The 14496-nt window shown below is 43.1% G+C and overlaps 1 protein-coding gene across 3 annotated transcripts in view; it reads left to right on the forward strand.

Annotated features, from left to right (window-relative positions):
• The window catches only part of arap1 (ArfGAP with RhoGAP domain, ankyrin repeat and PH domain 1), a 78658-nt gene extending 73997 nt beyond the window's left edge, over window positions 1-4661 (forward strand). Inside the window, exons 30-33 of one of the 3 annotated variants that reach the window (XM_045724803.1) lie at window positions 85-148; window positions 1663-1821; window positions 2563-2597; window positions 2674-4661. In XM_045724803.1, coding sequence (XP_045580759.1) covers window positions 85-148; window positions 1663-1821; window positions 2563-2580 — 241 coding nt within the window. In that variant the 3' untranslated portion in view covers window positions 2581-2597; window positions 2674-4661. The remainder of the gene's footprint in view (window positions 1-84; window positions 149-1662; window positions 1822-2562; window positions 2598-2673) is intronic. The other 2 variants (XM_045724804.1, XM_045724805.1) reach the window with 2 other exon arrangements.
• The last annotated feature ends 9835 nt before the right edge of the window (window positions 4662-14496 follow it).

Raw genomic sequence — 14496 nt, forward strand, 5'->3', positions numbered from 1 at the left:
TCTTTCTTTCTTTCTTTCTTTCTTTCTTTCTTTCTTTCTTATACTCCTCTCTCTCCCTTTTTGTCTCTCTCTCTCTCTCTGTAGGTATCTGTGTTGTGACACTCAGACAGAGATGAGGGAATGGTTCTCCACCTTCCTCACTATCCAGGTGAGAGGACACATACTAATGTCTGTCACACTGGTTATTATGATTCACTGTTCTGTCTGTCACACTGGTTATTACGATTCACTGTTCTGTCTGTCACACTGGTTATTATGATTCACTGTTCTGTCTGTCTCACTGGCTATTACGATTCACTGTTCTGTCTGTCACACTGGTTATTATGATTCACTGTTCTGTCTGTCACACTGGTTATTATGATTCACTGTTCTGTCTGTCACACTGGTTATTATGATTCACTGTTCTGTCTGTCACACTGGTTATTACAATTCACTGTTCTGTGACTGGTTATTATGATTCACTGGTTATTATGATTCACTGTTCTGTCTGTCACACTGGTTATTATGATTCACTGTTCTGTCTGTCACACTGGTTATTATGATTCACTGTTCTGTCTGTCACACTGGTTATTATGATTCACTGGTCTGTCTGTCACACTGGTTATTATGATTCACTGTTCTGTCTGTCACACTGGTTATTATGATTCACTGTTCTGTCACACTGGTTATTATGATTCACTGTTCTGTCTGTCACACTGGTTATTATGATTCACTGTTCTGTCTGTCTCACTGGTTATTACGATTCACTGTTCTGTCTGTCACACTGGTTATTATGATTCACTGTTCTGTCTGTCACACTGGTTATTATGATTCACTGTTCTGTCTGTCACACTGGTTATTATGATTCACTGTTCTGTCTGTCACACTGGTTATTACAATTCACTGTTCTGTGACTGGTTATTATGATTCACTGGTTATTATGATTCACTGTTCTGTCTGTCACACTGGTTATTATGATTCACTGTTCTGTCTGTCACACTGGTTATTATGATTCACTGGTCTGTCTGTCACACTGGTTATTATGATTCACTGTTCTGTCTGTCACACTGGTTATTATGATTCACTGTTCTGTCACACTGGTTATTATGATTCACTGTTCTGTCTGTCACACTGGTTATTATGATTCACTGTTCTGTCTGTCACACTGGTTATTATGATTCACTGGTCTGTCTGTCACACTGGTTATTATGATTCACTGTTCTGTCTGTCACACTGGTTATTACGATTCACTGTTCTGTCTGTCTCACTGGTTATTACGATTCACTGTTCTGTCTGTCACACTGGTTATTATGATTCACTGTTCTGTCTGTCACACTGGTTATTACGATTCACTGTTCTGTGACTGGTTATTATGATTCACTGGTTATTATGATTCACTGTTCTGTCTGTCACACTGGTTATTATGATTCACTGTTCTGTCTGTCACACTGGTTATTATGATTCACTGTTCTGTCTGTCACACTGGTTATTATGATTCACTGTTCTGTCTGTCACACTGGTTATTATGATTCACTGTTCTGTCACACTGGTTATTATGATTCACTGTTCTGTCTGTCACACTGGTTATTATGATTCACTGGTTATTATGATACTTTTGGAATTAAGTCCAGAGTATAATTTGCTCTCTCTCTTCTCTCTCTCTCTCTCTGCCCCCCCTCTCAGTATGATGGTAACGTGTGGCCAGCGGATGCAGTACAAACACGTGTGACCCGTGCGTTGCCGGCGGATACACGTCATGGTAATGTGGCGTTGATTCCGTTGCGCGGCAGCGAGAATGAGATGCGGAACAGCGTTGCAGCTTTCACCGCCGACCCGCTTGGCGTGAGTCAATCCTCCAATCACAGGGGCCAATCCACAGTCGTGGGCCTATCAGAGACCTCCATGCTGACACAGCCACTCCAAGCCCTGTTCTGAGTCCCATGATGCAGTGCCTGTGTGGTCAGGAGGGGGGCGGAGTCGACCCTGTGGTCAGGATGGATAACCTCTGGACTCTGATTAACCCTGATTACGCTCATCGCAATCCCTAACACACACACACACACACACACACACACACACACACACACACACACACACACACACACACACACACACACACACACACACACAGGAGTTTTTCCTTATCAGCTGGATGGTGTGTGTTTGGTATAGTGATCATATATTGTTGTGTTGTCTCTTCGTGCCGTAAGCTTGTCTGTTTCCTGGTTGAATGTGCGCACAGGATGTTGAATCCATACAGAACACTGACTGTGTTAGACATGACTGTTAGCACTCACCATTACACATGACAGAGTTCATGTCAGCCAGTCTGAATGAATGAATCTCTCACTATACCCCCTTCTCTCTCTCTCTACCCCCCCTCTTTCTCTCCCTCTGTCCGTCTCTCTCTATCCCTCTCTCTCTCCCCTTTTCCTCTCTCTCTCTCTCTCTCTCTCTCTCTCTCTCTCTCTCTCTCCCCTCTCTCTCTCTCTCTCTCTCTCTCTCTCTCTCTCTCTCTCTCTCTCTCTCTCTCTCTCTCTCTCTCTCTCTCTCTCTCTCTCTCTCTCTCTCTCTCTCTCTCAGCTCTTTAGAGATGTCTGATAATGGGGCCAGACAAGGTGAGACATTATCTAATGTTCCTACGTGTGTAAGAGTGTGTGTGCGGTTATCTAATTGTCTGTGTATGTTCCATAGGGGAAAGACCACCAGCTGTAGAACCCACAAACTCTTCAGAACATTCCAGTAACGACAACCCCCCCCCCTCTCCGCCACACTCACCTGTGCCTACGAGCTGGACCTCTAAGCAGGGGCAGCAGGTGTGTCATGAGGAGAGAGAGACTCTGTTACCACAGTGTCTTTTAGGACTGCAGTGCACCCTGGGATACATGGAGGACCTGTAAGAAGCTCCTGGTATGGACTGAGAGGCTGAGAACAAAGACTGACTGAGAACAAAGACTGACTGAGAACAAAGACTGACTGAGAACAAAGACTGACTGAGAACAAAGACTGACTGAGAACAAAGACTGACTGAGAACAAAGACTGACTGAGAACAAAGACTGACTGAGAACAAAGACTGACTGAGAACAAAGACTGACTGAGAACAAAGACTGAGCCTGACTGAGGACAGCCTGACTGAGGACAGCCTGACTGAGGACAGACTGACTGAGGACAGACTGACTGAGGACAGACTGACTGAGAACAAGGACTGACTGAGAACAAAGACTGACTGAGAACAAACTGAGCCTGACTGAGGACAGACTGAGCCTGACTGAGGACAGCCTGACTGAGGACAGACTGACTGAGGACAGCCTGACTGAGGACAGCCTGACTGAGGACAGACTGACTGAGGACAGACTGACTGAGGACAGACTGAGCCTGACTGAGGACAGACTGAGCCTGACTGAGGACAGACTGAGCCTGACTGAGGACAGACTGAGCCTGACTGAGGACAGACTGACTGAGGACAGACTGACTGAGGACAGCCTGACTGAGGACAGACTGAGCCTGACTGAGGACAGCCTGACTGAGGACAGACTGAGCCTGACTGAGGACAGCCTGACTGAGGACAGCCTGACTGAGGACAGACTGAGCCTGACTGAGGACAGCCTGACTGAGGACAGACTGACTGAGGACAGCCTGACTGAGGACAGACTGACTGAGGACAGACTGACTGAGGACAGCCTGACTGAGGACAGCCTGACTGAGGACAGCCTGACTGAGGACAGACTGACTGTTTGTCTCTGAGGGTCTGGAGATAATGAGATGATCTTCACGGACAATCCAGCCGTCCCTGTATGTCCCACATCAACCCTGTCCCTGTATGTCCCACATCAACCCTGTCCCTGTATGTCCCACATCAACCCTGTCCCCTCCTCTAACCGTCTCTCTCGCTCCCTGTTGTGAACTCTCCCCCACCTCTACCCTCATCCCGTCAGCCTCACCCGTGTGCCCTTCTCTCTTAAAGACTCCCCCATCTATAGGGTGCTCACCCCACCTCTCCCAGGGTGTTCTTCCTCCATGTTTTAGACTGTAATTATTTATTTATCCAGCAGAGGGAGCAGCAGAGGAAGTTAAGGGGGGACTCTGTCCATTTAGAAATAGGGTCATGTATGTAGGTAAACTGTTGAAACATTGTGATGTTTCAGACAAACATACTAGACATTAAGTTGGTTCCACTAGACATTAAGTTGGTTCCACTAGACATTAAGTTGGTTCCACTAGACATTAAGTTGGTTCCACTAGACATTAAGTTGGTTCCACTAGACATTACGAGGGAGGACAGTGATGTGTGTGTCCAAGTTCACTTATTGTAGTGACATCATTACTCCCACCTCTAGGGCTTAACCTGTAGAGACACACACCCAGCCACCCACCAACCCCCCCCCCCCCCCCCCCCCCCCCCAGCCACGGTGAGAGACAGGTTTCACAACACCAGTGTGACTGACTGTAACCTACTGGTCAGGAAGGGTCTACTGTTCTGGGGATGAATCAAAAAGCTCTGTATTCTCATCAATATCATAACACACTCTCAATCATCTTATTAAATGTAACATTTCAGTTTTAACCGGTCTCTGTCTTATAAATGTGTTTTTATGTGAAAATAACTTTTGTAAATTCTGCAGTTCTTCAGATAGTAACTGTAGGTATGGTTTTAATAAAGTCAATGCTTGTTGTATCTACAGTATGTGTGTGTGACTGTGATGTAGCACGCTGACACTACAGCCATTCCGTTCTGCCCTCTGAATGACAAATCAACTGTATCCATGGTGACCAACTGCCCTCGGAATCTGTTCTCTGAATGACAAATCAACTGTATCCATGGTGACCAACTGTCCTCGGAATCTGTTCTCTGAATGACCACCCAACTGTTTCCACGGTGACCAACTGTCCTCGGAATCTGTTCTCTGAATGACAAATCAACTGTATCCATGGTGACCAACTGTCCTCGGAATCTGTTCTCTGAATGACCACCCAACTGTTTCCACGGTGACCAACTGTCCTCGGAATCTGTTCTCTGAATGACAAATCAACTGTTTCCATGGTGACCAACTGTCCTCGGAATCTGTTCTCTGAATGACCACCCAACTGTTTCCATGGTGACCAACTGTCCTCGGAATCTGTTCTCTGAATGACAAATCAACTGTTTCCACGGTGACCAACTGCCCTCGGAATCTGTTCTCTGAATGACCACCCAACTGTTTCCATGGTGACCAACTGCCTGTGGTAGTCTGGTCAGACTGAGTAGCAGAGAATCTCATTACTTACTGTCAATGACTTTGCTCATAACTACTTTATTGAGAAAATAATTGACTTACTGTGATATGTGGTTGTCCCACCTAGCTATGTTAAGATGAATTCACTAACGGTAAGTCTCTGGAGGAATCCAATGTAAAGGTAGATGCTGGCCTGTATTTCTACTCACAGTTCCAGTGGAGTCATTCAGCATTCAATCTGTCAGTAAACTACTATTTACATTCATAAAGCAATGACACACACACACACACACACACACACACTCTCTCTCTGCAGGAGAGGAGCGGAAGGACCAACTTTTCATCTCTCACACGTTCCCTAGGCCTGTCTTTCATGACACTGTCACTGCTCAGCCGTAAAATGGAAGCCTGCAGAGGAGGCTGTGTATGTGTGTTCTACCAGCAATCCTCTCATCGCCCTGAGCCGAGCCGACACAACGGGGTCACCCTGAACCTCAGGTAACACAGGAGACCCAGGAGGTGTGTGTATGTGGTCATGACATTTCCTCGTCTAGCTCCTCTGTGTACAGCCATGGGGCAGCAGTTGTAGTGCTGTCAGAATGTCAGGTTGGAAGACAAACGTTGATCATTACAAATCATCATGGACGTTTACAGCTCAGAACGCTCTGTGGCCGGACCGATCACTGACTCACTGATCTACACAGCAACTACCACACAACTACCAGCCCTAGTGATCCTCTTTTACAGAGATGATCAACCTACACAGTGCCTTTTACAGAGATGATCAACCTACACAGTGCCTTTTACAAAGATGATCAACCTGCACAGTGCCTTTTACAGAGATGATCAACCTGGTCTGATTAAAACACCTTGTCCTATCTAGCAAGGAGCTGTTCTGAAGAGAAAGAGGGGGGAGTGTATATATGGACACAAAGTAGACCATAGACTATAGACTGTAGACTATAGACTATACACTATAGACTGTAGACTATAGACTGTAGACTATAGAATGTAGACTATAGACTATACACTGTAGACTGTAGACTATAGACTGTACACTATAGACTATAGACTATACACTGTAGACTGTAAACTATAGACTATACACTATAGACTGTAGACTATACACTGTAGACTATACACTGTAGACTATAGACTATACACTGTAGACTATACACTAGACTATAGACTATACACTGTAGACTGAAGACTATAGACTATAGACTATAGACTGTAGACTATAGACTATAGACTGTACACTGTAGACTATAGACTATAGACTATACACTATAGACTGTAGACTATAGACTGTAGACTATACAGCGTAGACTATACACTATAGACTGTAGACTATAGAAAATAGACTATACAATGTAGACTATACACTGTAGACTGTAGACTATAGACTGTACACTATAGACTATACACTGTAGACTGTAAACTATAGACTATACACTATAGACTGTAGACTGTAGACTATAGACTATAGACTATACAATGTAGACTATATACTGTAGACTATAGACTGTACACTATAGACTATAGACTATACACTGTAGACTGTAAACTATAGACTATACACTATAGACTGTAGACTATACACTGTAGACTGTAGACTATACACTGTAGACTATAGACTATACACTGTAGACTATACACTAGACTATAGACTATACACTGTAGACTGAAGACTATAGACTATAGACTATAGACTGTAGACTATAGACTATAGACTGTACACTGTAGACTATAGACTATAGACTATACACTATAGACTGTAGACTATAGACTGTAGACTATACAGCGTAGACTATACACTATAGACTGTAGACTATAGAAAATAGACTATACAATGTAGACTATACACTGTAGACTGTAGACTATAGACTGTACACTATAGACTATACACTGTAGACTGTAAACTATAGACTATACACTATAGACTGTAGACTGTAGACTATAGACTATAGACTATACAATGTAGACTATATACTGTAGACTATAGACTGTACACTATAGACTATAGACTATACACTGTAGACTGTAAACTATAGACTATACACTATAGACTGTAGACTATACACTGTAGACTGTAGACTATACACTGTAGACTATAGACTAGACTATACACTGTAGACTATAGACTATACACTGTAGACTATACACTATAGACTATACACTGTAGACTATAGACTATACACTATAGACTGTAGACTATACACTGTAGACTATAGACTGTAGACTATAGACTGTAGACTATAGACTGTAGACTATACACTGTAGACTATACACTATAGACTGTAGACTATACACTGTAGACTATAGACTATAGACTGTAAACTATACACTATAGACTGTAGACTATAGACTGTACACTGTAGACTATACACTGTAGACTATACACTGTAGACTATACACTGTAGACTATACACTATAGACTATACACTGTAGACTGTAGACTATAGACTATACACTGTAGACTATAGACTGTAGACTATAGACTATAGACTATACACTGTAGACTGTAGACTATAGACTGTAGACTATACACTGTAGACTATAGACTATAGACTGTAGACTATAGACTGTAGACTATACACTGTAGACTGTAGACTATACACTATAGACTATACACTATAGACTGTAGACTATACACTATAGACTGTAGACTATAGACTGTAGACTATAGACTGTAGACTATACACTGTAGACTATACACTGTAGACTATACACTATACACTATAGACTGTAGACTATAGACTATACACTGTAGACTGTAAACTATAGACTATACACTGTAGACTATAGACTATAGACTATACAATGTAGACTATATACTGTAGACTATAGACTGTACACTATAGACTATAGACTATACACTGTAGACTGTAAACTATAGACTATGCACTATAGACTGTAGACTATACACTGTAGACTGTAGACTATACACTGTAGACTATAGACTAGACTATACACTGTAGACTATAGACTATACACTGTAGAATATACACTATAGACTATACACTGTAGACTATAGACTATACACTATAGACTGTAGAATATACACTGTAGACTATAGACTGTAGACTATAGACTGTAGACTATTCACTATAGACTGTAGACTATAGACTGTAGACTATAGACTGTAGGCTATACACTGTAGACTATACACTGTAGACTATACACTATACACTATAGACTGTAGACTATAGACTATACACTATAGACTGTAGACTATACACTATAGACTGTAGACTATACACTGTAGACTATAGACTATAGACTGTAAACTATACACTATAGACTGTAGACTATAGACTGTAGACTGTAGACTATAGACTGTAGACTGTAGACTATACACTGTAGACTATACACTGTAGACTATACACTATAGACTGTAGACTATAGACTATACACTATAGACTGTAGACTATACACTATAGACTGTAGACTATACACTGTAGACTATACACTGTAGACTATACACTATAGACTGTAGACTATAGACTATACACTATAGACTGTAGACTATACACTATAGACTGTAGAATATACACTGTAGACTATAGACTATAGACTGTAAACTATACACTATAGACTGTAGACTGTAGACTATACACTGTAGACTATACACTGTAGACTATACACTGTAGACTATACACTGTAGACTGTACACTGTAGACTGTACACTATAGACTGTAGACTAGACTGTAGACTATAGACTATACACTGTAGACTATAGACTATACACTGTAGACTATACACTGTAGACTGTAGACTGTAGACTATACACTATAGACTGTAGAATATACACTGTAGACTATAGACTGTAGACTATACACTGTAGACTATACACTATAGACTATAGACTATACACTATAGACTGTAGACTGTAGAATATACACTATAGACTACAGACTGTAGACTATAGACTATACACTGTAGACTATAGACTATACACTATAGACTGTAGACTGTAGACTATATACTATACACTATAGACTGTAGACTATAGACTATACACTATAGACTATAGACTATACACTATAGCCTGTAGACTATACACCATAGACTGTAGACTATACACCATAGACTGTAGACTGTAGACTATAGACTATAGACTGTAGACTATAGACTATAGACTATACACTGTAGACTGTAGACTATAGACTATACACTCTAGACTGTAGTCTATACACTATAGACTGTAGACTATACACTGTAGACTATACACTGTAGACTATACACTGTAGACTATAGACTGTAGACTATACACTATACACTATAGACTATACACTGTAGACTATACACTATAGACTGTAGACTATACACTGTAGACTATACACTGTAGACTGTAGACTATACACTGTAGACTATACACTGTAGACTATACACTATAGACTGTAGACTATAGACTGTAGACTGTAGACTATAGACTATAGACTGTAGACTATACACTATAGACTGTAGACTGTAAACTATAGACTGTAGACTATAGACTGTAGACTATACACTGTAGACTATACACTGTAGACTGTAGACTATACACTGTAGACTATACACTGTAGACTATACACTGTAGACTATAGACTGTAGACTGTAGACTATAGACTATACACTGTAGACTATACACTATAGACTGTAGACTGTAAACTATAGACTGTAGACTATAGACTGTAGACTATACACTATAGACTGTAGACTGTAGACTGTAGACTATAGACTGTAGACTGTAGACTATAGACTGTAGACTGTAGACTATAGACTGTAGACTATACACTATAGACTGTAGACTGTAAACTATAGACTGTAGACTATAGACTGTAGACTATACACTATAGACTATAGACTGTAGACTATACACTATAGACTATACACTATACACAAACAAACAACAAATTTATTTTTATATAGCCCTTCGTACATCAGCTGATATTCTCAAAGTGCTGTACAGAAACCCAGCCTAAAACCCCAAACAGCAAGCAAAGCATGTGAAAGAAGCACCATAGACTGTAGACTATACACCATAGACTGTAGACTATACACTGTAGACTGTAGACTATACACTGTAGACTATAGACTATACACTGTAGACTATACACTATAGACTGTAGACTATACACTGTAGACTATACACTATAGACTGTAGACTATAGACTATAGACTATACACTATAGACTGTAGACTATACACTGTAGACTATAGACTGTAGACTATACACTATAGACTATACACTGTAGACTGTAAACTATAGACTGTAGACTGTAGACTATACACTATACACTATAGACTGTAGACTATAGACTATACACTGTAGACTATAGACTATACACTGTAGACTATACACTATAGACTGTAGACTATACACTATAGACTGTAGACTATAGACTATAGACTATACACTATAGACTGTAGACTATACACTGTAGACTATAGACTATAGACTATACACTATAGACTGTAGACTATAGACTATACACTATAGACTGTAGACTATAGACTGTAGACTATACACTATAGACTATAGACTATAGACTGTAGACTATACACTGTAGACTATAGACTATACACTATAGACTATAGACTATACACTGTAGACTATAGACTATAGACTATACAATGTAGACTATACACTATACACTGTAGACTGTAGACTATACACTATAGACTATAGACTATACACTATAGACTGTAGACTATACACTATAGACTATACACTGTAGACTGTAAACTATAGACTGTAGACTGTAGACTATAGACTATACACTAGACTGTAGACTATAGACTATAGACTGTAGACTATAGACTGTAGACTATATACTGTAGACTATAGACTGTAGACTATAGACTGTAGACTATAGACTGTAGACTATACACTATAGACAGTAGACTATACACTGTAGACTGTAAACTTTACACTATAGACTGTAGACTATACACTATACACTGTAGACTATAGACTGTAAACTATAGACTGTAGACTGTAAACTATAGACTGTAGTCTGTAGACTATACACTGTAGACTGTAAACTATAGACTGTAGACTATACACTGTAGACTATAGACTATAGACTATAGACTGTAAACTATAGACTGTAAACTATACACTGTAGACTATAGACTATACACTATAGACTATAGACTGTAGACTGTAAACTATAGACTGTAGACTGTAGACCGGCCCAGACTGACCAAATCAGTCTTATGTGAGTTGTGTCTCGCCAGGTTACCGTCTGACTGAACCCCCCCACTTCAGAAAGAGCTGTTCAGAAAGTCATCTCCATGGCAGCCCTTACTCTGGCTCTCCATCTTATCTGCAAAATCAGTTTGCTCCAGGTTGTGTAACTGTGCCATACAGCCGGCACTAAAGGAGAGGTGGGAGAAGTCATTTTCACTTTCTGGGGTTAGAGGGGACAGTTTGTTTAGTTCCGCTCCGTCCGTCTGTCATTGAATGGATCAGCTGACTTGACACTCTTGCTTCTTTTGCACTAGCACTCACACTTATTTTTTCTTACCCGCACGGACTTGCTGATAGACGTTTTGTAGAGTTTTTTTATGACATTTTTTACAAATGCACTAACTGCATGTCGCTCTGAATAAGAATGTGTGCTAAATGACTCAAATGGAAATGTAATGAAGGGGAGGAGAGGGAGAGAGGAGGACAGGACGAGTGGATGAGAAGCGGAGGAGAGAGGAGGACAGGACGAGAAGCGGAGGAGAGGGGGAGAGGAGGACGGGATGAGTGGATGAGAAGCGGAGGAGAGGGAGAGGGAGAGGAGGACAGGACGAGTGGTGAGAAGCGGAGGAGAGGGAGGGAAAGAGGAGGACAGGACGAGTGGTGAGAAGCGGAGGAGAGGGAGAGAGGAGGACAGGACGAGTGGATGAGAAGCGGAGGAGAGGGAGGGAGAGAGGAGGACAGGACGAGTGGATGAGAAGCGGAGGAGAGAGGAGGACCGGACAAGTGGATGAGAAGCGGAGCAGGAGAGGGAGAGAGGAGGACAGGACAAGTGGATGAGAAGCGGAGGAGAGGGAGAGAGGAGGACAGGACGAGTGGATGAGAAGCGGAGGAGAGGGAGGGAGAGAGGAGGACAGGACGAGTGGATGAGAAGCGGAGGAGAGGGAGAGAGGAGGACAGGACGAGTGGATGAGAAGCGGAGGAGAGGGAGGGAGAGAGGAGGACAGGACGAGTGGATGAGAAGCGGAGGAGAGGGAGAGAGGAGGACAGGATGAGTGGATGAGAAGCGGAGCAGGAGGAGAGAAGGAAGGGTAGCCAAGGGAACAGGAGGAGACTGAGATCTAGTGAGAGATTAGCCACGCTAAAGATGCCACTCTGACTGAATTGTGTCTGTGTGTGTGAATGGCATATACTGGCAAAGGAAGGAACGTCCCCTTTATTCACTGCACAGTCTAATTACTGTAAGAAAAACATGGTTGAGACTGCAGGGCACACACACACCATGATGAGGACAGATGAAATCATTGATTTAGGAGTGAGGTAGTCAGAGAGTCTCCTCCTTGAAGCTGCCAGGCTTTTCATTATGAGTTAGAGCTGGTTAAATCTAGATAGGGAGCTGTTGAATAAAATAGTTATGCTGCCATTTACATGTTAGTACAGGAGATTAGTTTCCTGTGGGTTAGAGGCTGAGGCGGCCCACAGTGAGGCATGAGGAGCGGCACTAACCACTGACTGCCCACAGTGAGGCATGAGGAGCGGCACTAACCACTGACTGCCCACAGTGAGGCATGAGGAGCGGCACTAACCACTGACTGCCCACAGTGAGGCATGAGGAGCGGCACTAACCACTGACTGCCCACAGTGAGGCATGAGGAGCGGCACTAACCACTGACTGCCCACAGTGAGGCATGAGGAGCGGCACTAACCACTGACTGCCCACAGTGAGGCATGAGGAGCGGCACTAACCACTGACTGCCCACAGTGAGGCATGAGGAGCGGCACTAACCACTGACTGCCCACAGTGAGGCATGAGGAGCGGCACTAACCACTGACTGCCCACAGTGAGGCATGAGGAGCGGCACTAACCACTGACTGCAGGCTCTAGGAATCTGTAGAGCTGTTGCGGGTCGGGTCTGGTAAATCTGTGTTGTGATGGACCTGGTCTAGTAGAGCTATGTTGTGATGGACCTGGTCTAGTAGAGCTGTGTTGTATTGGGCCAGGTCTAGTAGAGCTGTGTTGTGATGGGCCTGGTCTAGTAGAGCTGTGTTGTGATGGGCCTGGTCTAGTAGAGCTGTGTTGTGATGGGCCAGGTCTAGTAGAGCTGTGTTGTGATGGGTCTGGTCTAGTAGAGCTGTGTTGTGATGAGTCTGGTCTAGTAGAGCTGTGTTGTGATGGGCCAGGTCTAGTAGAGCTGTGTTGTGATGGGCCAGGTCTAGTAGAGCTGTGTTGTGATGGGCCAGGTCTAGTAGAGCTGTGTTGTGATGGGCCTGGTCTAGTAGAGGTGTGTTGTGATGGGCCTGGTCTAGTAGAGCTGTGTTGTGATGGGCCAGGTCTAGCAGAGCTGTGTTGTGATGGGCCAGGTCTAGTAGAGCTGTGTTGTGATGGGCCAGGTCTAGTAGAGCTGTGTTGTGTTGGGCCAGGTCTAGTAGAGCTGTGTTGTGATGGGCCAGGTCTAGTAGAGCTGTGTTGTGTTGGGCCTGGTCTAGTAGAGCTGTGTTGTGATGGGTCTGGTCTAGTAGAGCTGTGTTGTGATGGACCTGGTCTAGTAGAGCTGTGTTGTGATGGGCCTGGGCTAGTAGAGCTGTGTTGTGATGGGCCAGGTCTAGTAGAGCTGTGTTGTATTGGGCCAGGTCTAGTAGAGCTGTGTTGTGATGGACCTGGTCTAGTAGAGCTGTGTTGTGATCTGGACTAGTAGACTTGTGTTTTGATCTGGTCTAGTAGAGCTGTGTTATGATGGGCCTGGTCTAGTAAAGCTGTGTTGTGATCTGGGCTAGTAGAGCTGTGTTGTGATCTGGTCTAGTAGAGCTGTGTTGTGATGGGCCAGGTCTAGTAGAGCTGTGTTGTGATGGGTCTGGTCTAGTAGAGCTGTGTTGTGATGGGCCAGGTCTAGTAGAGCTGTGTTGTGATCTGGTCTAGTAGAGCTATGTTGTGATGGGCCTGGTCTAGTAGAGCTGTGTTGTATTGGGCCTGGTCTAGTAGAGCTGTGTTGTGATGGGACGGGTCTAGTCGTGCTGTCCTGAGGCGGGTCTGGTCTGGTAAATCTGTGTTGTGATGGACCTGGTCTAGTAGAGCTGTGTTGTGATGGACCTGGTCTAGTAGAGCTGTGTTGTATTGGGCCAGGTCTAGT

The sequence above is a fragment of the Salmo salar genome, chromosome ssa09, assembly GCF_905237065.1.
Source record: "Salmo salar chromosome ssa09, Ssal_v3.1, whole genome shotgun sequence".
Taxonomy (NCBI): Eukaryota; Metazoa; Chordata; class Actinopteri; order Salmoniformes; family Salmonidae; genus Salmo; species Salmo salar.